The sequence below is a fragment of the Hyalella azteca genome, unplaced genomic scaffold (genome assembly GCF_000764305.2).
Source record: "Hyalella azteca isolate HAZT.00-mixed unplaced genomic scaffold, Hazt_2.0.2 contig9500, whole genome shotgun sequence".
NCBI lineage: Eukaryota > Metazoa > Arthropoda > Malacostraca > Amphipoda > Hyalellidae > Hyalella > Hyalella azteca.
In genome coordinates this window covers 1-26,166 of record NW_025939569.1, presented here as the reverse complement: position 1 = coordinate 26,166, position 26,166 = coordinate 1, and the positions used below count along the sequence as shown (strand labels likewise).

The 26,166-nt window shown below is 35.7% G+C and overlaps 1 protein-coding gene across 1 annotated transcript; it reads left to right on the top strand.

The window, feature by feature from the left end:
* Nucleotides 1–15,781: 15,781 nt before the first annotated feature.
* Nucleotides 15,782–25,554, top strand: LOC108671219 (putative neural-cadherin 2; the record flags this gene model as incomplete). The annotated part of the gene is made up of 9 exons (XM_047882032.1): nucleotides 15,782–15,860; nucleotides 16,259–16,407; nucleotides 17,170–17,347; nucleotides 18,828–19,061; nucleotides 19,819–19,982; nucleotides 22,444–22,596; nucleotides 23,171–23,347; nucleotides 23,901–24,089; nucleotides 25,341–25,554. Coding segments are annotated over exons 1-9 (1,537 nt in total), but the record flags the coding sequence as incomplete, so codon positions are not given.
* Nucleotides 25,555–26,166: the final 612 nt, after the last annotated feature.

The window sequence follows — 26,166 nt, the reverse complement described above, 5'->3', positions numbered from 1 at the left end:
ATTTTTGTGGATTTTTTTTTTGCTTCAATTTCCGGACTTAAAATTGAGCAATGACTTCACTCAAGTCATGTTTCCCATTCTTCAGTTCAAGCTCTACAGATTGTGTCTCCATTCCCAAAAGGTTTTCATAGCTCGGCTAAGTTGATTGAAGCAGGCAGCATAACTTCTTAATTAAGCTCCACGGGGGAAAAAACCGCCGTAAATAGTGAACTCTACGACTTGAACTAAATTTGTAGGCCCACTTGGTTGGGAGTTGCGTTACCTTCATCAAATGATCTCAAACTTCGGCTGGGACGGCGTGGAGAAACTCGAGGTTTTTTGCTTAAGCGTTTCTGCTAAATTTGAGCTTCCCAGCTGAAAAAGCTGAGCATCGATTCGGAAATAATTAGAATCATCGACATTTACTTTTATCGATCTAAAATAGTTTTGAATGGCTAACTCAAATTCAATTTTTAGTTATCCCTAATACTGTATCGGTTCGAATTGAACGTCGAATAGCCATGCTAAATGATTTAATCCACCATTATTTAAAAATATTATATACAACGACTGTTCCTTAATGCGGTGATAAAACATTAGCAGGTGCATATTACACAATTTATTGAAATTTCAATATCTTCGGATGATACTTAATTCGAGATTCATTATTATCCATCTCATTTTGAGTCAACATCTGATTGACTCGGAAATTTATATTTATATATACTTTGACGTGTTATTTTATAATATTTTTTATGGCAGGATTAGTTCATTTATCTTACTTAAATTATTTCACCACTAGTTTCATAATTACCTATTATTCTATTAGGTTAATAATTGTAATACTACTTAACAAAGTAACTCCAAACCAAGTCGACAATGAAATGTAACGCATTGAGTCCTAGGGCTTACCATTTTACGGTAGAATTTCGTCCTTAATTGCTTAGTTGTGTCGATATAATCGCCCATGCTCAGTGCTACACATGTAGTGTTTCATGTGCTGACATATTCTGAATGTGCGTCGGTAATATTGTTGTTGAGGTCCCTCATAAATATAATCAGTAACTTTATTTGTAGAAAACACCTGGATATTTTACTTCGTATCAAGACAATATAAAGATTCTATTTACAATAATTGCTGGATTGATATTATTTTGAAAGAAAAAATACTAAAGCATTTTTAATAATTCTAAATAAGTATTAGTGTAAATAAGTTGCGTTAATTGATTTATCAATATTGAAGCAAAAAATTTGTCATATAATATGGAAAAAACGTTTGAAACCTTCCTGCAACGCGGGTCAACGACTGTAAGCAGTTTTTGAAAGCTAACATGCTTGAAGCTCGGCACCTCAAATAAAATTTAATGACAATTTCATGCACAAATCACATGGTTATAAGTATTTGCAAATGTTACAACACCATAAATAAACTTATTAATGTTGGGAACACGTAAAAGTTGTTATTTTTTGGCCATTGAAGCATTTGTATCGAAAGCCATTTTGTCTTGAAATTATTTCTGAGGCTGCTCGTTTTTTCGGGGACTGAGAAGTTCAACGCATCAATTGAAACTTCAGGTCGAACCCGAAACCAATGCTCACTTCTATTGTACTTCTTATTTTATATTGCGCAAAGGAGGTAATTTGAAGCCAATTTCTCAATTCTCGATCTTGAGTGTCACTTTAATTTATTTATAGTAATTTAAAGGCTTGTCCATCTGATTTATTTATTCTGTTATTATTCATGTCCTTACGAATTTTGATAGCTGCTTCTGTTTCAACTTCTTATATATATTCTTGAGAATATTCTTTAACGTCATTTTACACGTTATTCAATAACCTAATTACGTGTAATGCTGTTCAGTGTTGTCATGTAACACCGAGCACATACGAATATATATAACTAAACTTTTTTAATTAATCTCTTGCAGGAACATCCACCCTGGAAACATGGCTGCCAATTTCCTGGTCCCGTTTTTAATTCCTCTGGGCGAGCAGCTCGCAAACAGTGAGTCCTGCATTTTTTTTGAAATTGAATAACCGCTAATGTCACGAGATTTGGTTTATTGACATTACGGAATATTGTTACAAGCCCTATACGGAATTAAATACCACTCAGTTATTTCCATACGATCTAAACATTTATTTGTTAATTTAATTCAATTCTATTACGGAAAAACGCTTTCGCTGAAGGTAAAGAATGTGCCTGTAATGATAAATGAGAGTGCAGTTGGGAAATTTCATTCTCATCTTTCGTCATGCTGTCAGTATTTCAAACTCATGGAAAAGTGTTCATATTTTAATTCAAAATAGTTCAGTGGGAGGATATTATGTTGAGATCAATACAATGCTAATATAAAGATGCAAACTCAGGGTCAAAACTAAAATTTTCTGATTCAATGTAATCCATTTTGGCGTAGTATATCCTAGACACTTCGTAGAATGAAAGTTTTTTCTTGCACCTCTCTTAGAAAACAAAAAATGAATAGGGGTCACTATAATTATTCTCATGTTGATATTGTGCACCCAACTCTGATCCTCTATTGTAAAAGCTAGTTTGGGGATGCAGATCTGGCACTATGGTTCTAGTTTGAATAATATTTACTGGTTCATTCCTTCACTCATACCACAATTGACTCTCCGAGCGCGCGTATTGTGTCGGAGACTCGGACTGTCATGTGTGCAAATCAGCAGCAAAATGTAATAGGCATAAGTGTTTGAACGAGTTTTTGAATGTAGTCCGACTTATATCTCCATCGAGCCACAGTTGTTTTGATATGTGGAGTTCTCGGTCAAAAACTCTGCGGATTTATAACATAATATTTAACTATCTTTCCCAGAACGTAATGTATGTGTGTACATTTAACTATATCTCCCATTACAAGTGTCCTTGGCAAATGTAAATTTTGAACTGCAAGTGATTTTAACAAGACTTTATTCGAAATACAAACTTGATAAAATATTACTGTGCAAATTTCATTTCAGTTTCAATTTTCCTTGTACAATAAAACGAGATAGAATCAACAGAACGAATAACGAGGAGAAGCTATCATATTTCTATATCGTTAGTAAGTGACTAAGATAGACGTTAGTAAGATAACAGATTACATAAGCAGGAGTTTGTCTCTATACTGACTTTCTAATTCCTGTACTCTTGAAGCCACTCTTGGTGAATAAAAAGAATAATGCAAGAAATTTTCACGCTGCAATAAATTTTCACGTGGCAAAAAAAGGAAGGACCTATCATAAATTTAATTAATCTTTTTGCTGGTCGTCAAATTTTTTTGCTAGGTTAAAATTTTATTATTGCTCTCGTCACCAATAAGTAGGCAAATTCCAAACCACTTTCTATATTTACTCAACAGTGATAGCATGAGCAATCAACGACAGTTTACTGCATAATTTCATCGGCGTAGGAAATCAACAATTGAAATAAAAACATACGATGCGACGGCTCTGCGGTCTACAATAATTTGAGGTTTCAAAGTCTCTTGTAGATTGCCAGTGCAAAATCGGACATCATTCTCGTTTCTAAATTCTGTGACAGATATTTTCATTGTAAATGAAATGAGTTAACTACTACTACGTTCAAGTCTTAAGCCAATCATCTGACTAAGTGCAAAGCTCATGGTTAAATAAAATTAATGCCTGCTCTTTTTTGTCGGAGATTTTCAGGCTCTGAGAGCTTCCAAGTCATTTGTATGAACATTTAATCGCGTCATCTGTCAATTCGCAAGCCTAACAATTCCCGAAGCAATTATTGTGACAACAGAAGCTATACAATTTACTAAATACAATTACCATCGCAACTGGAGCTTGAGGCGAATATTCTTTTTTTTTGTAGTGGGAGGTATTTTGCCTGGTATTGGGATTAATTGAGGAAACACTAAATTAAAACTTTGCTATTTTTCACATTTTAAATTATGGAATGTGGTGCGAAAGAATTAGAAGCTCGCTATGCTTATACAGAAATAAGGTTTTTAAATTTGATAATGGCTAGCTTGGTTTTATTTCTCAAAACTTGAGGTTTAAACAATGAATTTTGAACACCGATTATCAATACGCAGCCAAAGACTCTTATCAAGATCGTTCGACGCGATTTCATTTAAAGGGTTATGACATTAAATCATTTATATAGGTGACGACATTACTTTTAATCCGGTTCAAGTTGAATATGAACCCGATCATATGAAACATTATGAAATCTGCATATTTTCACTACTCTTTAAGGGCAAAAATACATGGTTAAGAATCTCTAAGGCAATTTGTTCTTGCTAGAGCCTAAATGTAAGACTTTTCTTTCCACGATCGCAGTGAATTGTACGCTTGTCGTCCGCAGATGATTCGATGATTGCCTCTATCATGGCTCCAGGGATAGTGCATGTTATTATTTCCAAATGCTTGCTGGCTCAAAAAAAATTATTTTTAGCATTCACAACGGGCGTATACTGATTTGCTTGATACAATGCACTTCATCCCTTTAAGTTTAATATAACGTGAGCGCGTGTACAGTAAAGGTGCCGTAGAGGCCGCGGTCCCGACTCTGTCGGCGGGTCAGTGCGCGGCCTGGCGTCGCGGCGTGTGGTGTGTGAGGTGAGGCGTCCTGCGTACCGCGCCGCCGCGTGACTGAGGATGAGGCCGTCGAATGCTCGCTTACTTCTCGAAGTTATTAACATCATGACATGTTATATGTGCTTTCATTAGAACGTACGATGATTTATCATCCACATGGAGAGGTCCTAAACTGAATTTTCACAAAAAAATATCTGAAAATAATGAATAGTTTTGTGCAGCACGGAATACATCAAAGAACAGTCACTGAACATCATATAGAAGCCATGATCGCTTTTTGATGTCTCACGGTTTATCATTGGAAACCATTCTTTTATAAGCGCTTTATCGCCCCGATTCAATCTCGCCCGCGTCGACGTAAGCATAAACGAATTCTCATATAATTTGAGTCTATGATGTAATCGGGCCCCCTGCGCTGCCCAATTAAAACTTCACTATTTAAACAGCGATCACGTGACGTGACTCGGTCATTGCAGCGCGAGCCGCTGACGCTGCAGGGAATCCAGGCATTCGTGATGGCATTCGCCTGTAAGATTACATGACCTTGGCGATGTGATGTCGCTGATGAGTGCTTCCTCAATTATTATAATGCTTCCTCTATCTTAAATCGCAAATTCACGAAAAATACTAACGTTCTACATAATTGATTGTTCTCAAGGTACAAATATTTGTTAACAATTGAATGCCATTATATTATTTTGTCGGTATGAAAAACTGTCCAAACTTTACCTGTAATAATTTTAAGATTTTGATTTATTCACCTAAAAATTTTGTGTCCGATAATAGTTTGAAATCATTTAAAATTCGTAGCGTCTTTTCCATGAAAATTTGATAGCACTAATTTATATTGCAACGAAATGCCTCGCACATCGCACGAGTTACACTCACTCGTAGGAGTAATTTATTTTGTTCGAGAATTTTCTTCATAAATTTCCTCATATTATTAAAAATTCCGTTGAAAAAATAAGTTATTCCAGGAATTAAATATAAATAATTTTTTAGAGAAAAACGGCAGATTTGATTTATTGCCAGAATTTCTTGTAACCAAAGTAGAAGGCAAGTTCCGCATGGAAAAATCTTTAATCCACAAATTTTGTTTGTAAACTACAATAAAACTTGAAAATAAGTATGTCCCTAAGTTGAACAATTCTCCACTAAGCGAGTTAATGAGCGCGAGAAATTCTTTATTTTACTTGGAGCTTTATTCAACATTGATATCGCAAACGCAGGAAACAGGTTGCGTTAGGTACAGAAGTGCGTAAAATTTTCGTATCTTGAAAAAACAGTATTAAAAACACTGATAAAATGGGTGTTACAGACAGTGTTATCATTAGAAAATTCATTAAAAAAATATACTAGAGCGCCATAAATTGTTTTATACAACTTGGTGTTAAAAATTAGTATATAAAAACTTTTATTTTCTTGCATTCTTTATCGTTATATCATGGTACGAAAAAAATGTGTCAGAGTAATTAATCTTTAAGCATTTCTTTGATTCAGTTCTCTGAGCTTTCAGTAAGTGGAAAAAGAGTTTGTTATGAAATTGGTAGAGGATCTTGATCATGCGTTTTTTATGGTCTGTACGTAATATTTTCATGTGACGCGATCAGCACGCACAAAATTTGAACATCTACAAGAAATACGGTGATGGAAAATATTTAAAGTATTATTAATGTGGAGCAGGGAATTTCGAGGTCTTCTTTAAGCGCCCACAACGCAGCGCGACGTGTTTGTCCATAATAATGAAGTGGTGGCTATCAAACTTTACCTGCAGTCTAAAACTCAGACTTATCCCTGGTAACAGGCGTGTTTGTCCATAATAATGAAGTGGAGGCTATCAAACTTTATGCGTAAAACTCAGACTTATCCCTGGCAACAGGCGAGTTTGTCCATAATAATGAAGTGGAGGCCATCAAACTTTACCTGTAGTCTAAAACTCAGACTTATCCCTGGCAACAGGCGCGTCGTTCATGAATGTTATGTTTCTAGAAGACTATGGAAGCGTTTCTTCAGTTTTTGTATAATTTTTTCATGAGAAAACCATGTTTGGAGATAAAGAAAGGCATAGAAAAGGTAAACATTTTCAAACACATTTACGTTTTTGAAACGTTATTAATGTACGTTTTTTACCGGCCCGAAATAGTTGAACTTAAACATTTCATGCAAGCAATTCGAATAAGAATTGTAAATTATTGTCATGCATTTGTACTTATTATAGGTCTGTAACTAACTTCCGTGCAGATAATCAAATTTAATATAAATTTAATTCGTCTCAGCATTTCATCAAACATATCAATTCAGCCCATCAATTGATATATAAAGAGCTGTTCACACGGCAAATTTAATAACTCTGGAAAATACTTCCTAATTTACACGACCTCATAATTTCTTCCTTCAATCTGCTCGAATGGATCCTGATTGCAGAAATGCATTCAGTATTAGCACGTTTTTGATGCAGATAGTGTCTGCGCTTTTAGAGTTTCATTGGGTATTCATCACGAGGCTCTACTCAATTTCGTCGCTCTATGATGCACAACCACAATACATATGATGGAAAGCGAGAGACTGCCTGAGAATCTGCCAATTCAATTACAATGATCCTATTTGTCATTGGTAGATGCAAGTGTTTAAATTTTCGAAATTTTTAGCCCTTCATGATTACAGATTAACTGAAATTTTCATCCACATTGTTATTGTGCCAAATGATCTCATGAAGGAGTTGATTTCAATAGAAATGAGAGTGCGATAAACTAGGTCGCGATAGCACTATTGCTTTTTCTTAGTTAATTGCCTTGCAGTATTAGGTATGATATTACTATTGATAAAAAACAATCGTAATCAAATTTGTCAATATTCGATTAATTTTTTCGATCGATTGACGTAAAAGAATTGTTAGCTCGAAACTTAATCTGAAACTTCGCATTTATTTAAGACCTTTACTTTTTTACAATTTCCGCGATCGATTTCGAATCTCATGAGCAGACCTAAACTCTACCAACTAAAGTTGACAACAAGCCTGTTACGGAGCTCGCTGATGATTCAGAATTTTGAATAAAATTTCTGATGTAAGCAGCTTTTTTCGGATGATCGGATTTCGTGAAGCTCAGTGCAATTTGGTGTTTATTTAAATGGCGGATTGCAGTAAGACCAAAATTATCCCCAGATATTATTTATTGAATTTTGATAGGCTCATGAGTTGCCTTTAGAATTAGAATTGTCATCGTCTCATGAATTTGTTCAATACGGTCTTGCAGTGAATGGTGTTTGAAAAAATCTGAACCTTTATAATTTGAAATGACAAATCAAACGGAAAAATACAAGTGTTTCATCCACGAGCACGAAGAAGTGATTTTAGTTCAACTTGAGCTAAAGAAATGTTTTATTGCATAAATCATGAATAAATGTGAGGTTTTGAGCAGTTCAAATAAAAAAATAAGTAGCGATGGACCCCGCGACAATATTCAAGATAATAACAAACAGCACCTGGATTGGTGAGTCTGATAGCTTGATTGTTCTTGTCATGAGTTGATTGCCATCCCCTTATGTATATTTAATAAGTTGTACATTTTCTTGTGTACACATTAATCTCATAGTATTAGTCAACATATATGTGTTTCTCTCTTGAGGCTTATTTTGTTTGAAGCACGGCGCGCGTATATAGAGATACCGTACATAAGATACCCTTTTGTGCGCACTTATGTCATTCCCAAATTATAATTTTAAGCGTTGCAAATAACTCTTCACTTACTTGATAATGAATACTGCACACTCGAAACGTAAATTCTAATAAAATATCTCTCGGAAACCATATTTTTGAACTTTCTAATCCAACAAGTAGCCTGATTAGCCAAATAGAGAAAAGCAATAAGAAAATCGTCAATAAGATAAACTCTCTGGTCTTCAATTGAACTTGTATTAATTAAAAAACAGCTTCTGCCTAACCACACTAATGTCTAGAGAGAGGCAGGTATTCGCGTTATTTATCATGTCATGATATTTCCTTTTCTAGTGATTTACTTATTTCTAATGATAGAATGACCCATTTACAATTCTTGATTTCTAATCACTTTGCACTCAAGAGAAAAATCTTCGGAATATTGCCATGAGCCCTAAATATCGATTATAAATCGTGATCCATGGAGTCACGATCTTTGAGCCAGGTCTTCAAGACAAGAATTCTTTCGTCTTCGTGACGTAGAGAAATTAAGAGGAGACTCAGTTTAGAAATATAAAGAATAACTTTTTGGAGCATTCAAGTGTAGTTGCAATCAAAAATAAGGAATCAAAGTTTCCCCAAATTTCCCAACAGGACTTGAATGAGAGTTTCGTGCAAACTTGAGTTTTGAACAGTTCATTCATAAAATTACGGTGCTTTTATTTAAAAAGAATTAACTGGATTCAGAACGATGGCTTGCACCTGCAGATAAATTTTTTCCGCGTAGCCTGCAATCATTTGTATGAAATTGAAATAAAGGGGAATTAATTGTTGACCATTTCAGGTCACATGATAATAAAATTAACATGTGACCTGAAATTGAGGAATTTTGGCTTTTTAACAAAATGCTTGACATTTTCTAAACTACTGATTGAACAGTTCCCATTCTATATTACAGTTGCATATCACAAATATCTCACCGTTGATCGAACCATCATCTCTTTTACTAGACCATTTCGTACCCGCTCTCAGCACCGAAACTTTTCGCGTCAGCAACTCCATTCAGGAACTTATAATTCGGGGTAACTCATGGAAATTTGATGCCAAATTTTGTTGAATTCATGAGTGTTTTCCTACGAATTTAATAGAATACTTGCCCTTTTTGAACTTGGCAGCTTGAAAGGAAGATTAAATTACCAACTTAACGCTTGTTGTTAGTTCTACGCCTTACTGAAGCAAGTTCGAAATAATTTCATCATTTTTGAAATAATGTGATTGGTTTTGAATAATACAGTTGTTTGGAGTGTAAATAATTATCAACACGCATATAATAATATTAATCAAAGACAGAAATCAAAGCGGTAATGTCACCTGATATGTTTCTAGGAAAGCAATGTTTAGCCAGTAACGTACATACGAAAAATAATCTGAAATGAAGGCGACAATGTTACAAAAAAAACTGTCAATGAAAATTAGCAAAAAACAGCTGCATGGCCTAATAATGTAAAAAAATATTTAGGAATACATAAAAATATGAATTCTTATGTTAATAATTATGTTATGTTAATAATCATGTTCTGATAATATTTAAGCGGATGGTGATATCCAACAAAAAATCAAAATCTTATAATCATCAAACTTTATTTCAGAGGATTGAAAGATATTCGAGTATCAAAATTTTCACTATATGATTATGAAATAAAAGACGGTAAAGATTTGTCATTTCTTATTTCAATGCCGCGTTATGAACGATTTGAAAAGTCTCGTTCCACACCTGGAAATTACAGATCCCGGTCACACCCCGACAATGTGGTTATTGTGGATACGTTCATGAATAACAGCTAATGTGTGTAGCGGCAAGTTTCAATGCGCCATCTAACACCTTAACGGCTAAAACCAACTATTCCTTTTGTACCGAGGCTTACACCTGTCATTATTGAGTTTAACAAACATACAAACTTTATAAAAAAGAGTAGCTCGACACAGCGAGTTACTGATGAAGACGCTTCAAGTTAGTCATGGCGGAGTGTTGTGACTTTTAGTTAACGATCACAATTTTTATATATTTTATTTACATTACGTATACATCTCATATACGCATCTGCTATAATTGATGAAAGTGTAAATTACCTGAAATCTAATTGGACTCGAATTAATGTCGCCTCTGTGCTAAATTTTCTGCGTCACAATTTGGTGATTGCTTTCGAATTTAGTTTTTCTCGATGCGATCATTTTTTTAAGGAAAAATCTATGTAAAAATAATTGTTAACTCCCACGATTGCGACTTAAGATTTTTAATAAGTTCACGTAAACCAATTCGATATTTTCCTGCGTATTTTTTACTCAAAACTTCTTGGGAAGCGTTGGTATCTAACGATCAACCATTAATTTTTACTTCGTATTGGCTCTCTTATAAATTATTATTTCTAAAGTCAGTGCAACTACAAGTTCTTTATTTCTTCAATGCGTTTCTAAATATTTTTTTTTTGTTTTACTACATAGAGTTATCTGATAGCTGAACACTCGTATACATAATCCACAGAATAAAAGTATTTCGTACTTTATCAGCAGCAATCTCCATGCACATGATCGTTCTCTTATGATTGATTGTTGGCTGCCTGAAATAAAAACAAGTGATCCATCTGCAGAGGCAATCGTGCTGCTTCATTTTTTGCGCCGGTGTAGACTGTTGTAAGAGACCGTTTTGTGGAGAATTTTCGATTAAGTTTCCTTCTAACTGAGTGTAGAAAAACATATGAAACTTTTTACAGCTTTAGAGATGAACGACAGAAAATGAATTACGCCAGCACTCACCTAATTTTTTTAGTTACAGCGTGAAAATGGGTTTTTGAATTCGTTTTTAAGGTCAATACATCGACTTATTCGGAAAGTTTAAATGTTCTTCTCAAGCAAGCAGTGATGCTGAACGTGGTAATGCTTTCATGACAGGTTGATGTCAGTACAACAATTAGATAACAATAATTGGTAGTAAGATATTGCACAACTAGTATTGGAATCTTTGCCATTAATTCGGGTTTTTGGCCTTCAAATTAAAGTTTTAAGAAATTTAAGCATTCGCTGCTTCGTAAATTATACAACGTCAACCATGGTTGCTTAAGAATTAATTTAAATCTATTCATTGCCCTTGTCTTACCATTTGTGCTTTGACTCATATTTTTGACGATTTATATTAATTTTTGAGAACATTTTAGCTGAATTTTATAAAGGAAAATAGCAGGGAATTGATGTTTGTGAATGACTAAAGGGGAATTCTCAGTGAAAGTGAATAATATTCTGCGCCAACTAACATTCACTATTCGCATGCTATTCTCAGTATAAAGCTCCAAATAAGTAAATCTCAATGCAAATTAGAACACAGCCTGCAGACTAAACCTTGCGTTGCAGTGACGCAGCTCATGAGCGGCCAGTCGGTTCAGTTCAGCCAGAAGAATTACGTAGTGCAGGTCTCTGAGGCGGCCGCCCCGGGCACCATACTTCTACTACAGGCAGTTTCTCCTGATGATGGTACGGACATTTTCGTACGTTGTTTTAACCTATGAAGTAACTTTTGTTCCTAGTCTATAATCCCGGATAATATTTTATTGGTACTGTTTTTAGAAACTATCATTAATTTTCTGTTTTCTTGATTCTAGATCACAATATACAATTGAACGTTCGGTGTTAGATGAAAATGTATCCTTTCATTTATGCGGCTATAATCGTGATTAAGTCGGCAAAATATATCTGTAGCACCAGCGCAGAATTATCACATGCTGATCGTCTAATTAAAAGTTTTATATTTTAACGCATGGTTATCTTTAGAATTATGAAACTTTGGAAAATCGGTGTTTGCCTATCTGGCTCCAGTTAAATGTTTTATTTTACAATTGAAACGTTCTGTACATCTTTAATAAAAGGTCAGTCAGACACTGGTGATTTATGTGCTAAAGACCTACGTCTTTAGAAGTTATTTACTCAAATGCGAATTACGGGAGTTGGAATTAATGTGTTTAAAGTTTGAAATTTAGTTTTCTATTATTATTATTATTATTATTATGTTTAATAGCTTAAGCAGTCTCAACAATAACCTTTAAGCTTTTAGCATTTTAGATATCGGTAAAAAGTTTCATCAATATATGAATCGAATTTTCAATCCTGCATATTTTGCACGCAAGTTTAAACTTCGTGCTCCCTGAAAGCTTTTCGAAATAAAATTACATTAACCCTCAGAGATTGCATTGGGAATGTTGTTCAGCGCCGCGGTCGGCTTCTCTAAAGGCACCAGTGTAATTATCATTATAACATAATGTAATTTTGCATCACGATAAATATGCTCAATAGGCCTCGAAGATTCAGAAGAAATCTTAAACAAATTTATGCACCTTAAACAATTTGTTTTGCATTAAATGGTTTACTCCTATGAATCATCAGTGAAGGTTAATTATTATGAAGAGTTTATTATGAGAAAGAGTATATGCGACCGTAATATTATTGTATCAATGAATTTTCATGATATTATCTATAGAATGAATATGTTCGCGCGGCTAACCTAGATCCTTGATAAAAGCGAAAGTATAACTCTTTTTAATTGTTTCCCGCGATTTCTTGAAGACAAATGAGGCAAGGAGGTTGATTCAAGAACAAATCAAACAAACATTACAATGAGATAAATATAGTCCTAAATGGTATTAGCTGTTTCAATTTCCAGCAATAATAAGATCATTTTTTCTCAGATCTGAAGCAAGTTCATGTACAGAAAAAAGACGGTTACTCACTGTGTCTACAAATCCAATCCACAAAATTGGGCTCATTTGTACTCATAAATTGATTTGAGCCTAACAAGTACTCACTGTTTGTAATATTATTATATTATTATTATGTAATATTATATCATATTGTAATAATATTATTGTATTTACAAACTTTGGTTTTTAGACAGGCAACGGTCTATTTTTTTACCTATTCCAGTCAATATTCCAGGTACGTGGAATTAACCACTATTTTTGGCGTTTCATTATTATTATTATTCTTTGTATCGCGGGGGTTACTTTACTTTTTCCCTCATTCATCACCTTTGCCGATGATGGAAATTTTAGAAATTTATTTTGCCGTCGTTTACCATGTTTATAAGATTTATTTAGAAAAGTTGTTAAGGCTTTTCGCCTGTCCTCTCAATGTAAAATTTTAGTTATGGCCCTATATATAATTCCGGACCATAACTTACCCTGGCATTTCAGCTGGGCGAGGCAGCACTTGACGATGAAAGTCGCGTAGGCAGAACCTCAATAATTTAGCGAATTGTATCCACTCAACTCCTGCCTGAAATACTTGCCATGCGCTACGTATAATTATCATGTAAAAACTTTATATGCTTGCGTTGTTCTTAATATATTTCCCTAATGAACATTTCGTGCTCGCCAGAAACCGTTGGCAAGAACCACGACGCGTGTCAAATTATTCCACCCTGAGAAACCAGTCGTTCCATGAGAGATTTTACAAAGGGAAACCGCAATGAAATTCATTGCACATGTTTCGCCAAGCATGGCTTATTCTCCCCCACAGCAATCATTTATCAAATTTCTTAATGTTTTCTACCTGCGACGGGCTGTTGCCCAGACTTTTCTTATCAATCAATATAATTGCGCATAATCATGAGAACCTCGGAATCTCTCCCGGCAGAGGCGGCCGTGCGCTACAAGCTTGCGAGCGACAGCGCTTCCCCTCTTTTTCGAGTGGACGCTCAGTCAGGCGCCCTGCAGCTGCTTGGTCCCCTCGACTTCGAGTACCAAACTCAGGTGAGGGAGAGACTCGAGTGCCGTGCCATCAGAGGGGTGGTTGAGGGCAGCAGCCACGACACAAGGGTTTCTGCAAGTCAATTGGATGAAGAAATTGCGCTGAGACTTGCATGGAGATCATTTCTGAACAAAGTGGATGATAGCCGAAGGTTGAGGTGGTTATATATGAATACGGAGGGGCTGATGGACAGCATTGATATTTGGTAGTACATAATATTTTTTGTTAGGGATTATTTGGTAAACTTTGTATTTTGGGATAACATTTCTGCAAAAATATAAGAATATGATCCAACGAGAATAGATTCAACATTGTTTACGGATGTTTATGGAATATGCGGGCGTTTATAGAATATGGGGGCTTTCTCTTTCCTCAGCACAACCTGACGGTTATAGCAACGAGCAAGGATGGCAAGATCGGCAGCAACGAAGCTCACGTGACAGTCGAGGTGCTTGACGCCAACGATCACTCGCCAGTCTTCGCCGTCCAGCGACATGAGGCGCAAATAACTGAAGAAGATAACCACAACCTGCCCAGACCGGTATTTACGGTCAGTTTATATTGTAAGTTTTTTCACCATAAATAATCGCAATTATTAGATCTTGAATTCAGTTAAACGTTTTCATTCAATTGTCAGGTATCAATTAAGTTAAATTTATGCGTTTAAAAATTACTTGTTAAAGAAAACACTTCTAAAGAATCCAGTATCTCCGATGTTACACAGGTACAATGAATTTCTAATTTTATTTTCGCATATTAAAAAATAATTTTTAATTTTTTAGATAATACAAAAATTAAATGTTCAAAATTATATATTCTGACAATTGATTCATGAATTGACTCCGAATTTACGCAAGTGTGCAAAATTTCAGATCGATTGGAAAGGTGGAAGTGTGTTAAATATCGATTATAAGATTTGTAGCAGACAAATAAAGAGTGAAGTTAAAGAGAAGTGTTGTAAAATCAACATGTGACCTGAAATTGAGGAATTTAGGCTTTTTAACAAAATGCTTGACATTTTCTAAACTACTGGTTGAACAGTTCCCTGTGTTTTAACCCGGAATTTAAAGGTGAATAAAATAAACAAAATGTCCATCAGACTGTGATCGTAGTATTATGAATAGTCAAGATTTTTGGCTCCATCGACCAATCACTGACGGCTTTTCAAGCTAAACCCATCAATCACAGACAAAAATTGGCCGCTACGTGTGCATAGGCCGCTACGTGTGCGTAGGCCGCTCCGTGTGCATAGGCCGCTCCGTGTGCATAGGCCGCTACGTGTGCATAGGCCGCTACGTGTGCATAGGCCGCTACGTGTGCATAGGCCGCTACGTGTGCATAGGCCGCTACGTGTACTTGGGAAAGTCTTGAAAGTTCGGCCACCGGACTTCACTGGATGCGATTGGAAGACTAAGTCACTGACTGAACAGATGATGACGCTGACCTCAAAACCGTTTATATTTTTATTTGAATATTGAAAATATTGAGCGGCTTTGTAGTATTTTCTGTAGCATTATTTCCATTAATTAATTAATTTGTTTATTAATACTGATATTATAAAAAGTAAGCTTGGGTCTCGAGGGATAATTTGGTATGCTAAAAGAGGAGTTTTGTCAATGTATACTGTGCAAATCATATTGCGTTCATTAGTATTTTCTCCTTATTTAAATTTCCAAGATATTATAATTGTTGTTTTTATCGTAGTTGAGGCTTACAGTCATCGCTATTCACACTTAATCGTAAATACAACGTACAGAATTTTTCGAGGGCAGGTTACAGCTACCGATGGAGACAAGGGAGAGTGGGGAGTGCTGCGGTATTCTATTTCTGGGGACGGTACCGCAGCTCCTGATAACCTCCCAAGGTCAGATCATTTCCCCGGCATGAAGATCTCAGCCGCATCCTCCTCGATCGAATATGGCCACAAGCGACGAGAAAAAATGCCCCGTGACCGAGCCGGACAGCATAAACCGAATACCGAACGCAGAGTTGCGACTTTGTTTATGAAGAACGAAGGACATTACCGGTCGCCACCTCTCCTGGATCCAGGAGGTGGAGCAGTGAATGGCGCTAATGCATCCATAGCTAGTAATCAAATAGATCTAAATAGCGATAAACTGACTGTAAATAGCGACTCAAGTGCAGTAAACAGAACTAATAAAGCTGGAAAGGTCCTGTTTTCTACCGATAATATCCCAAAATCAGCCGTACACAATTCTCATAGAGTTATAGAAGGCTTTCCTACGACATTGCATAACACAGTTCCAAGTGAAGGCAATCATAACTTCTCTTCTATAGATCCATATTTCCCTTCGGAAAGTGAACATTTTCAGGACACTCATTCATGGGAGAAGAGAAAAGAAGCTGCCTTCTCAATTGATCCGGTCACAGGCACAATAAAAGTCATGCAGGTGGGTATTGTTTAATCTTTGCTGGCGTTTCGATGATATGTTGTGGCGCTTATCGATATTTAATTTATATGCTCATCGAAGTGGCAACGTTTAGAGAGGAATAAAATATTTATTAGAATTAGAACTATCAATAAAATATCTGTGAATGCTTGTGTGTTTAAATAATGGTGCTGGAAATATTGTGTGTGTACCTATAATTGGAACCATGAGTCAACATAAAACGGGAAGGGATTGAGAAAATTTATAATGGAACTTCCATGCCACGTAAGGACCAAACGGATCTAATTAAGGGCATAAAGGTCCATCCCTATAACGGATCTTTTAAATATGCATTACGTCAAGTTTGAAAATTGTTCACGTATATTGAAGACAAAATTCGTGGAAATTTTATTTTAGGGAAGAGTATCAGAGTAAATGATATAAAAAATGTGATTTCCTAACAGAATTAACATATATCAAGCAGGGATTATCTATCCCAAACAGAGCCGGGTGCAGCAGCCACTGCTTAATACTATATGAGCGCCAAATGACTTCTATTTTTCTTTGACTTTTCTATTTTTCTAACTAAATGACTTTTCTATAACTATTTTTTCACTTTAGTCAATTCGCTGCCTTCCTCTTATAATATTATCTTGGTGAATTACTCTACAAGTGTAATATTTTGATCCTGATTATACTATTCCTGGATTGACAAACGATTGTTCTGAAATTATTGATCACCCCAGGAAAGATGAACTCCATAAAATTGTTCACCTTCACCAGCCCCTAGATCGCGATCCGCCTCACGGGCGTGCAACGTGGCGCTTGGTGGTGACCGCGTCAGACGGGGAGCTGCAAGCCGACACCGAAGTTGTGGTCAACCTCAAAGACATTAACGACAACGCACCCGTGTTTCTTACTGCACGTGTCGAGGCTACGGTTATTGAGAACTCTCCTAGCGGTGAGTTATTTGCTGTAGGAGCCCCGTGTTCCTTACTGCACGTGTCGAGGCTACGGTTATTGAGAACTCTCCTAGTGGTGAGTTTTTGGCTGTAGGAGCCATCCGTTCACGGTCTTGGGATAAAAAGAAATTTGTAGTACGAGTGGAATTCATTTGTGCTTCTCATGATTCTTTTTATAAATTGTGATTATATTGGTGAACAAGACTCAAGGTTTATACCAATTCAATGGTTGTGGAAAATACTTTTCTTTCGTTGATAATTACGAACGTATTATAAAATGCATCACAGATTTTGTTGGTAATCGTTTAATGTAGTATTAATGGAGTGATGAATGAAGTATTAATGAAGTGATTTCAACATTAATTCACGTGTTCATTTTAGCTAACAGAAACTAAACTTTAAACTTTAAACTTTACTTTGAACTCTAATATCTTAAACTTTTTTAAATTGATATACTCGTTAACAATAATAATAGCATTAATAGTAATAATATTGAATAATAAAAATAATAAAGATAATAATAATAACAATAATGAATACAGGAACATTTTGCGATCAGTGTTGTTCCTTACTGCACGTGTCGAGGCTACGGTTATTGAGGACTCTCCTAGCGGTGAGTTATTTGCTGTAGGATTTGCTGCTGCTATCTGTTCACGGACTTAGGATAAAAATAATTTTATAGTACAACTGGAATTCATTGTTGCTTTTCTTGATTCTTTTTATAAATTAAGATTATATTTGTGAACAAGCCTCGTCGTGGTGAAAAATTCCAAAATTGTGAAAAATTCAATGGTGGTGAAAAATAATTCTCATTCGTTTACAATTATGAACGTTTTATAAAATACATCACAAATTTTGTTGGTATATAGACATATTGATGAGGTGATTTAACTAATTAATTTATGTGCGTATTTTAGTCAACAGAAATAGTAAACTTTACTTTGAACTCTAATATCTTGAACTTTTTTAAATTATTATACTCTTTAATAATAATAATAGTATTGATAGTAATAATAATATAAATAATAATAATAATAATAACAATAATAATAACAAAAATAATGAATACAGGAACAATTTGCGATCAGCGCCTTTAAAGACAATGGTAACAGATGATCAAGCTGACTTCAGTGTGTCAACATTTTTCTCAAGAGCTGGGAAGCCCTTAATGCTCTTTTGTTCGGCAGCAATCGACAGCTTGCAAAAGCTCTAAACCTTTCATCTTGAAGATGCAATGTCAGTGCATTATTCTAATGGAGGCCTTTAACGCCTTCGCGGCGCCTTTCAGAGAATTTCGTGGAATTGAGGAATGCGAAGGCATCATTTTCCCTATAGAGCATTTTATTCTCTGCAAACACAAGTGCTTTGATTCTTCCTTAAGGTTACCTTTTTGAACATATTGCACTCACCGTCAGAGCTCGTCGCTTGGGAATTTGCCGTCGCCATAACCGACCTCGTTTGCTTTCTGCCGTAAACCAGGCACGCCTGTAGTCACGATAACAGCCGAAGACTTCGACGACAAGAACGAAGGGTCCAATTCTAAGCTGATTTACTCGTTGCAAAAGAATGCTGTGGACGAAGAAACTGGCCTGGCAATTTTCACCGTCAATGCTTCGACAGGCAGTATCAGCACAGCCATGTGTTGTCTGGACAGAGAACGTGCGAGTCATTACAGCCTAACTGTTGCTGCTACAGATGGAGGTGGATTGCAAGGTTAGTAATTGTCTACTTCAACGAAATATATCTTACGGAATTAGGAATGTTAATTTTAAAGTAATTTCACACTGATAAGGTTAAATACAATTTAAACGCTACTTACAGATTACTTTTCAAAAAGTATTTCCAGTGCCCTATATGAATAATTTTCATAACATGACAAATTTCACTATAATGAATTATAAATGATAAACTCTATATTTACTTGCAATTTTTTAAGTTCAAACCATCACTCCATGACTAATATTGAAAATATTTTGATGAATAATTTGCTAAGATTTATTTCCACGTCCATACTCAATACCAATAAGAATAATATGTATTTATGACTCGAATAATGTATCGTTAAACATGAAGATTGCATTCAATTCCTAACCACCGTCGTTGTATATGAGCTCCGCATTGAATTGTTTATGAACTGCATTGTGAAATTTAGAATTTTTCCTATATAATGAATTTTAAAAATTCCGCCAAAAAGGCTGTTTGTGGATATTAATATAGCGATCATTCATGAGAGTTATTTTAAAGACAGACATTTACTGTGAGCGTCTACTTATTTAGAATAAAATAAATATTTCCTTATTTATAATAGTGTATGATGATTTTTTGAACAATATTCTCATAAATCTTTATCTTTGCCTCTGTTTCTCTGCCGAAAATAAATTCGGTATTTATTATTCGCAAGTTTTCAATAACTTTAAACTTTTCCTGCTGCCAACACAACTCACCCGACTCCATTTTTCGCCCACTGCAGGTTCCTGTGAAGTTTTGGTGTTAGTGGCGGATGAGAACGACGTTCCTCCGCGGTGGGGGCGAGCGGAGTGGACAGTCGAGGTTACCGAGGGCGCGCCCCTCGACCAGGTTTTCGCTACCCTCACTGTTAAGGACCCAGACACCCGCAACAGTTTGGCCTACAGGGTAATTTACGTTGCTTCATGTCACTTCATCAGAAATATCTGCTTTATCTTAATAAACTTATTAGATTCTTGAAGAAAAGTTGACTTCACAGAGCTGCTCATCTGACAAGGTAGTTTCTGTTCTTTTTATAATTACGGGTCATTTGCATATTACTCGCCTGTTGTCCCCTGCCATAAGCTACTACCAGTACAAATTCATTGTCCAATCTTGAGTCTTTGCTTTACCATTACCCCCATCTCCGTAAACTATTTTAGGAATATTTTCAGAATTATGTTACTCTTTTGGATGTTACCATTACCAACCATTACTACTAAATTAACACGTTGACTCCGATTGCTTCGTCTTGTACTATTGTTTCCTCTTTTTTGTACCATTATGGAGCAGAATATATTGTCGGACGGTTTTTTTCCGGTCAAATCCGGCGATTTAGTTTTTTGCCATTGCATTAGCCGGCTAAAATGTATGATAAGGTTCTGCCTAATTAAAATTAAAAAATTGCAAAAAAATGAAATGGAATTTTACAGCGGAACCTAAATATTTACCACTATATATTGAGTTATTTGCCTTTTTTGCCTTTTTTGTTCCCGGACTTGGCCGTTTTTAGGCCATCTGGCAACCCTAAACTATGTATCATAACGTCCTTGAGAAATAAACTTCGTGTTGCGCATATGTACCACTTCGGAGTCAACATTTTAAACAACTTTTGTAAACGGAGATACTTGAATCTTAGGAGTCATCTCCGTGGATTTTGTTCAATCCTACCAGAGTCTGTGCCGTTCAAATATTTACTCATCCGAATTGTTCAATTTAATAAACAGTGACAGAACGTTGATTATAAATTAAATTAATCTGCTCCTCAATGATATTGTATGTACCGCATTTGAATAATTATGTCGAGCAATGTTCAAACTAAACTTGGTGCGCGATGTCTGAGGCTGTAGAGGCTCAGTTCTGCAAGGCCTGCTCGGTCTATGAGCAATAATTAGCTTTTATTGATTCCAATTCGGTGCAAGCCTCAATGACTGTAGTGGCCGTTGGGAAAGTTTGTAGTCAAATACAGTTTCGATGGCACCATATACGTAATTAATTTGTATTCATTTCTGCATTCAACTACAATATTTCACTGCACGAATTAAGTTGACTGAAAAGTAGTTTTTAATTGTTTCCAATTTTTAAATTATAGAAACGAGTCATCCGTATCATACGAGTAATTTGACTTGGTTTAGTAAGGAAACGATTAATTTTCTGTCAACATTAAATGAAGCGATGATATTCTAATGCGGTCTCGAAATGATGAGTTTTCCTCTGAATTTGAATTTTGAAGTTTGTTAAAAGATTTGGTGTTAATAAATATTCTGAATACGTTAATTTTATAAGAAATTTTCCGTACGATTAGTTCGATAAGGATAAGAAGTTGCATTAAAGGTTTTACGGTAATTTGATTTCATTTTAACTTTAATGATCACGAATTAAAGTGTTCCCAGTTTTTTCGGGATATGATATAAATATTTTAATAATAATTACACAGTTTTGATACAATGAACATAGAGATCTGACGGGTTATTAAAAATGTAAATTATTATTTTTTTTAGATAATTGTCTCGGGATTTTCTCCTACGTGATAATGTAATCGGGAATAAAACTTGAAGGAATGTACTCCATTTTACGTAGAATTTATTCAATAATTTAGTTTATTACTTTGATAAACAAGTCTTGGTTGTGGGCTGACAAACTTGGAAATGTCCCGGCCATCGTCCCCCTCCGACGCATTTCTCCACCTTTTATGTAGCTCCAGGGCTGTTCAATGATGCCACATTTGCATCTATGTTAAAAAAAATTCGTTCCAATGGTTCTTAGTTCTCAATACGCCAAGGCAAAAATATATGTATGCATTTCCGTATAACATTTGCCTACACAAAAACACAATTCCTAACCGTCGCCGTGAATATCATTACACCGAGATCTTGTCAATTTCTGAACTTCAATTTTCAAATTCTGTGACCTGAAAAATTTCGGTGCATTTTCCTACAGGTCTCAAATGTAGCTGAATATCACGAGCAAATAAGGCCTCGCGTCAATGCTCAGAGCTGATGGATAAATTGTCGCTTTCATTTTTCTAGTCGTAGGATATGGGACCGAAACTTACCTTATTTTTATATTTGACATGATGGGATAGAGAAACCATGTCGGTCCTTCACTGATGTCATTATTTTATTCTGAGAGTTTTAAAGCAACAGATTGGGCATTTTGTCTGCGTTGAGATGAGAATCAAAAAATTTTTTTGTAATGTTCAATCCTGCTATTTTTCAGATTCAGCCATCAGAGTTGACCCAGTGGGTCGAATAACAATTATTTTGTTCAACAAATGTTTCATGCTTTAGAACGCAAGCAAGAACATTTCATTCTTTATTTCAATGGTCTGCTTACAATTTTAAAACCTTTGTTACATATTTTCCTTCAGGTAACTCCGGATAGTGGGAGGGGCTGGCAGATGGTGAAAATAGAAGGGCGAACAGCTGGTGATGGCGCTGAGCTCAGGAGTCTGGTCCCTCTTGATTATGAAAACCCTGACCTAAAGGACGGCTTGAGATTCCAAGTTCAAGTCACCGATCAGGTAATTAATCAGTTAGGGTTATAAAATAGGATTGACGATTTGATAGTTACTGAAGCTCAGCATCGTAATGTTGTTATGCGAACACGATAATTCAATCGTTCTATTCTCTTCAAAAATCGCTATTTCAGCCCAGTAACTTGAGTATCATTCGTACACATACATATATTCTAATTCACATTCATGTAATCTGATTTAATTCTCAATGCTTCGAATGTTTTCTTGTATTTGTTATTCTGTCTACTGCATTGTCTTCGCAGATGTAGATTTAACGCACAATGCAACCAAGTCTTTACGTACTAATATTTGAAATATTTTAATATTTGAAATATTGAAATCAATAAATATATCGTATATGTATGATATTCGAAAGAATTTTATGCAAAATAATGCAAGCCTACATGCTTCCTCTTGACTTTTCATCTTGCAAATCACTCAGGCGTTCGATTACATTTGCTCGTTTTACTCTAGCTAGGTTATCCAAGTTTATTTGATGGTGGAAATGAATAAGGTATAAAGATCGAAGTTCAATGTATACCTTCCGAATGTTCTTTAATTTATTTTTTGAATGTTTTAGGGAACGGATGCATGGGAGAACAAGTACAGGGTGGGCGAAGCGACCGTCATAGTGCGCATATTAGACGTTAACGACAACGCTCCATCATTCGAAAATGTTCAGCAAAGCGTGCGGATCAGCGAAGACGCGCCACTTGGAACGGTGGTGGCCAAAGTGCCTGCCTTCGATCTGGACGAAGTGAGTAAAGTGACATGAGTTCTTATATATAACCGACCCCGATGACGAAGTGACTTGAGTTCTTCTGGAGGCGAATCGCTTAATGTGGATTTGGTTGCATTAATTTATACTTTGTTTAGCTAAGTCAGACAAATGAAAATATATAAAATAGTAGAAACGACAGTGCCACACTCGTTCCTGCGTAAATGCGTAACTTTTAATGCGTTGTAATTAGGAACTTCTTGCCTTATTTTTTTTTTGTACAGTAATACTTTGTAATTCCGATTTATTCCGTTCACGTTCTCACTCATTCCCTCTATATGTTAGCTCTGTAAATAAAATATCAGATAAAATTTTCCATGATAAATATTTTGTCGATTCCCAACCTGCAATGGTCTGTACTATAATTTATCATGTCGTAGCCACAATCATCACGTACATGTTTCCAGCGATATTTATTTCTGCTCGTAACCTCAACTTATTCACAATTCTTAAGCATAAACCTCAAGCATTATTTCCTGACTGCATTAACTCTAAGAATACAACGCAGAACCGCTTTATGTCGAGAACACAGAACAGGAATGGCTTGGTTCGCTACAGCCTCGCTGGTAGGAGAGGATCAAGTCCTCACTTCGGCATCGACCACACAGGGACCATCAGGACCATCGGCCTAGTGGACAGAGAGGCCATCAGCAAGCACAGCCTAGTGGTTCATGCCACTGACCACGGAGTGCCGCCACGCCAGTCGTCCGCTACTGTTACTGTAAGTGGTGAGACTGTAAGTAGCAAGACTGTAATGGCAAGACTGCGAGCGGCAAAACTGTAATGTAATGTAATGGTTCATGCCACTGACCACGGGCTGCCACCACGCCAGTCGTCCGCTACTGTAACTGTAAGTGGTAAGACTGTAAGTGGCAAGACTGTAAATGGCAAGACTGTAAGTGACAAAACCGTAAGTGGCAAGACTATAAGTGGTGTGACTAACTAGCCTTGACTTTCCGAGTGACCAATTGCGTCACCTTAAAAGTTCGCATGGTCTTGATTGTCACGCCCACCAATGACCGGAAATTAAAAGATACTTCCCCATTGGCTTGATTAGCAATAGCTTGGACTGGACGGATTGACAAGTCAAAACAAGCTTAATTCAATGTATTCTAAAAACGGCAAATTACAGCAATTCAGATACAACGGAAAAAACGTACGATCATTCAACAGAAAAAAGTAAATAACTACACATGACAAACCATTATATTCACAAAAATCACGATATTTCACGAAGTTTTCCCATCTCACCACTATTTCACGCCGCTCACCCTAGATTCGGAGTCAAGATCTTATAAGAGAGGAACCAGTACACAAGTCGGGATCAGCAGCTTATCTGACGGTCACAATCAATTTATCACCCACGTCAGAGCTGGTCGTGCTTAATCTTAGCGGTCTGATAAAGTTTATATAATCAGTGGTGGGAAATTTACATAGTACTTCATTACAAGTGGCATGACTGTAAGTGGCAAAACCGTAAGTGACAAGACTGTAAATAGCAAGTAATTCTTCAACTGAACACTTGCTCTTCACTATTTCAACATACATGTATATATGACTTAGTTCCGCGTGAATTAACGAACTTTGTTCGAACGTTAAACATTAGAGATTAGTAATTATCTTTTAAGAATAGAAGAGCATTTGCAAGAAAAGGTCACAAAAACTCCAACAAGTCAATTGGCTGAATTAATTTCCAAATTATGTACACTGACTTTTCATATACAGCATTAAACTTAATCCTAATTTTCGCTGGATATAAAGTTTCTTTAGAAGATAAACATATTTGCTGTTACGAATAATATATAATTCAATCGTCACAAGCACTAACACAATTAATATTTCACTGTATTTAGATAATTTTTCTGCTGTCCAATTCAAGAAAAGTGAGGATTTTCAACATAAGATTTATTTTTCATTCATAATGCACGATATGTCAATTTTATATCAATATTTTCTTTTATATATATTGAAGGTTGAAATCGATGACGTGAACGACAACGCCCCCATCTTCACGGGTCCCACGTACGTGAACGTGCACAGAAAAAACATCGAAGGCTTCACGAGTTTTTTTAATCTGACCGACCTCGACGACTGGAGTGTTGGCCATGGACCTCCTTTCTCCGCCCAGCTTGATCCAAGGGCTCCCAGCTTCATAAGAAAGGCCGTCAGTGTCGCATATAGGAGAGGTGAATTTTGTTTGTGGCATTTGTGTTCATCCTATGCGAAGGTATTATCCTTTATTTGAATTGTTTCGGTGATTATTCTTCCGCTAAATCAGTCATTTTGGAATTTTCTACATGGAACTTATTTATTCAATTTGATGCATAGAACTACAACCGATAAAATTCAGAAGATATAACGATAACATTCTATTCATCACTATTTCTTTATTTTTCTTTTTGTAGACGTGCAATCTAAAACTATATTGTAATATTAACATTATACTTCCACTGGTGAGGTCAATTTGTTTTATACTCTAATATGACAATTTAATGTGACAATTATTTATCTTCTTTACACATGGAATTACTGTTTACGTTTAATTTATGCGGTAATTTTAGAGTTACCCGTAGTTTTCATTTTCTTGTCAATGTATATTATTTTTACCACGTTTTTCTTGACTTCGTTTCGTGTGTGTCTGTCATCAAAAATTCAAACCTTAATTTAGAGCACTTCTAAACATCCTAGTAAGTTGAAATTTGGCATGCATGCTTATGCTGCCTAACAATTCAAGATTTGATCATCAGAAATATTAATTTAAACAAATTTTTTTTTGAAAAAAAAAAATAATTTTATAA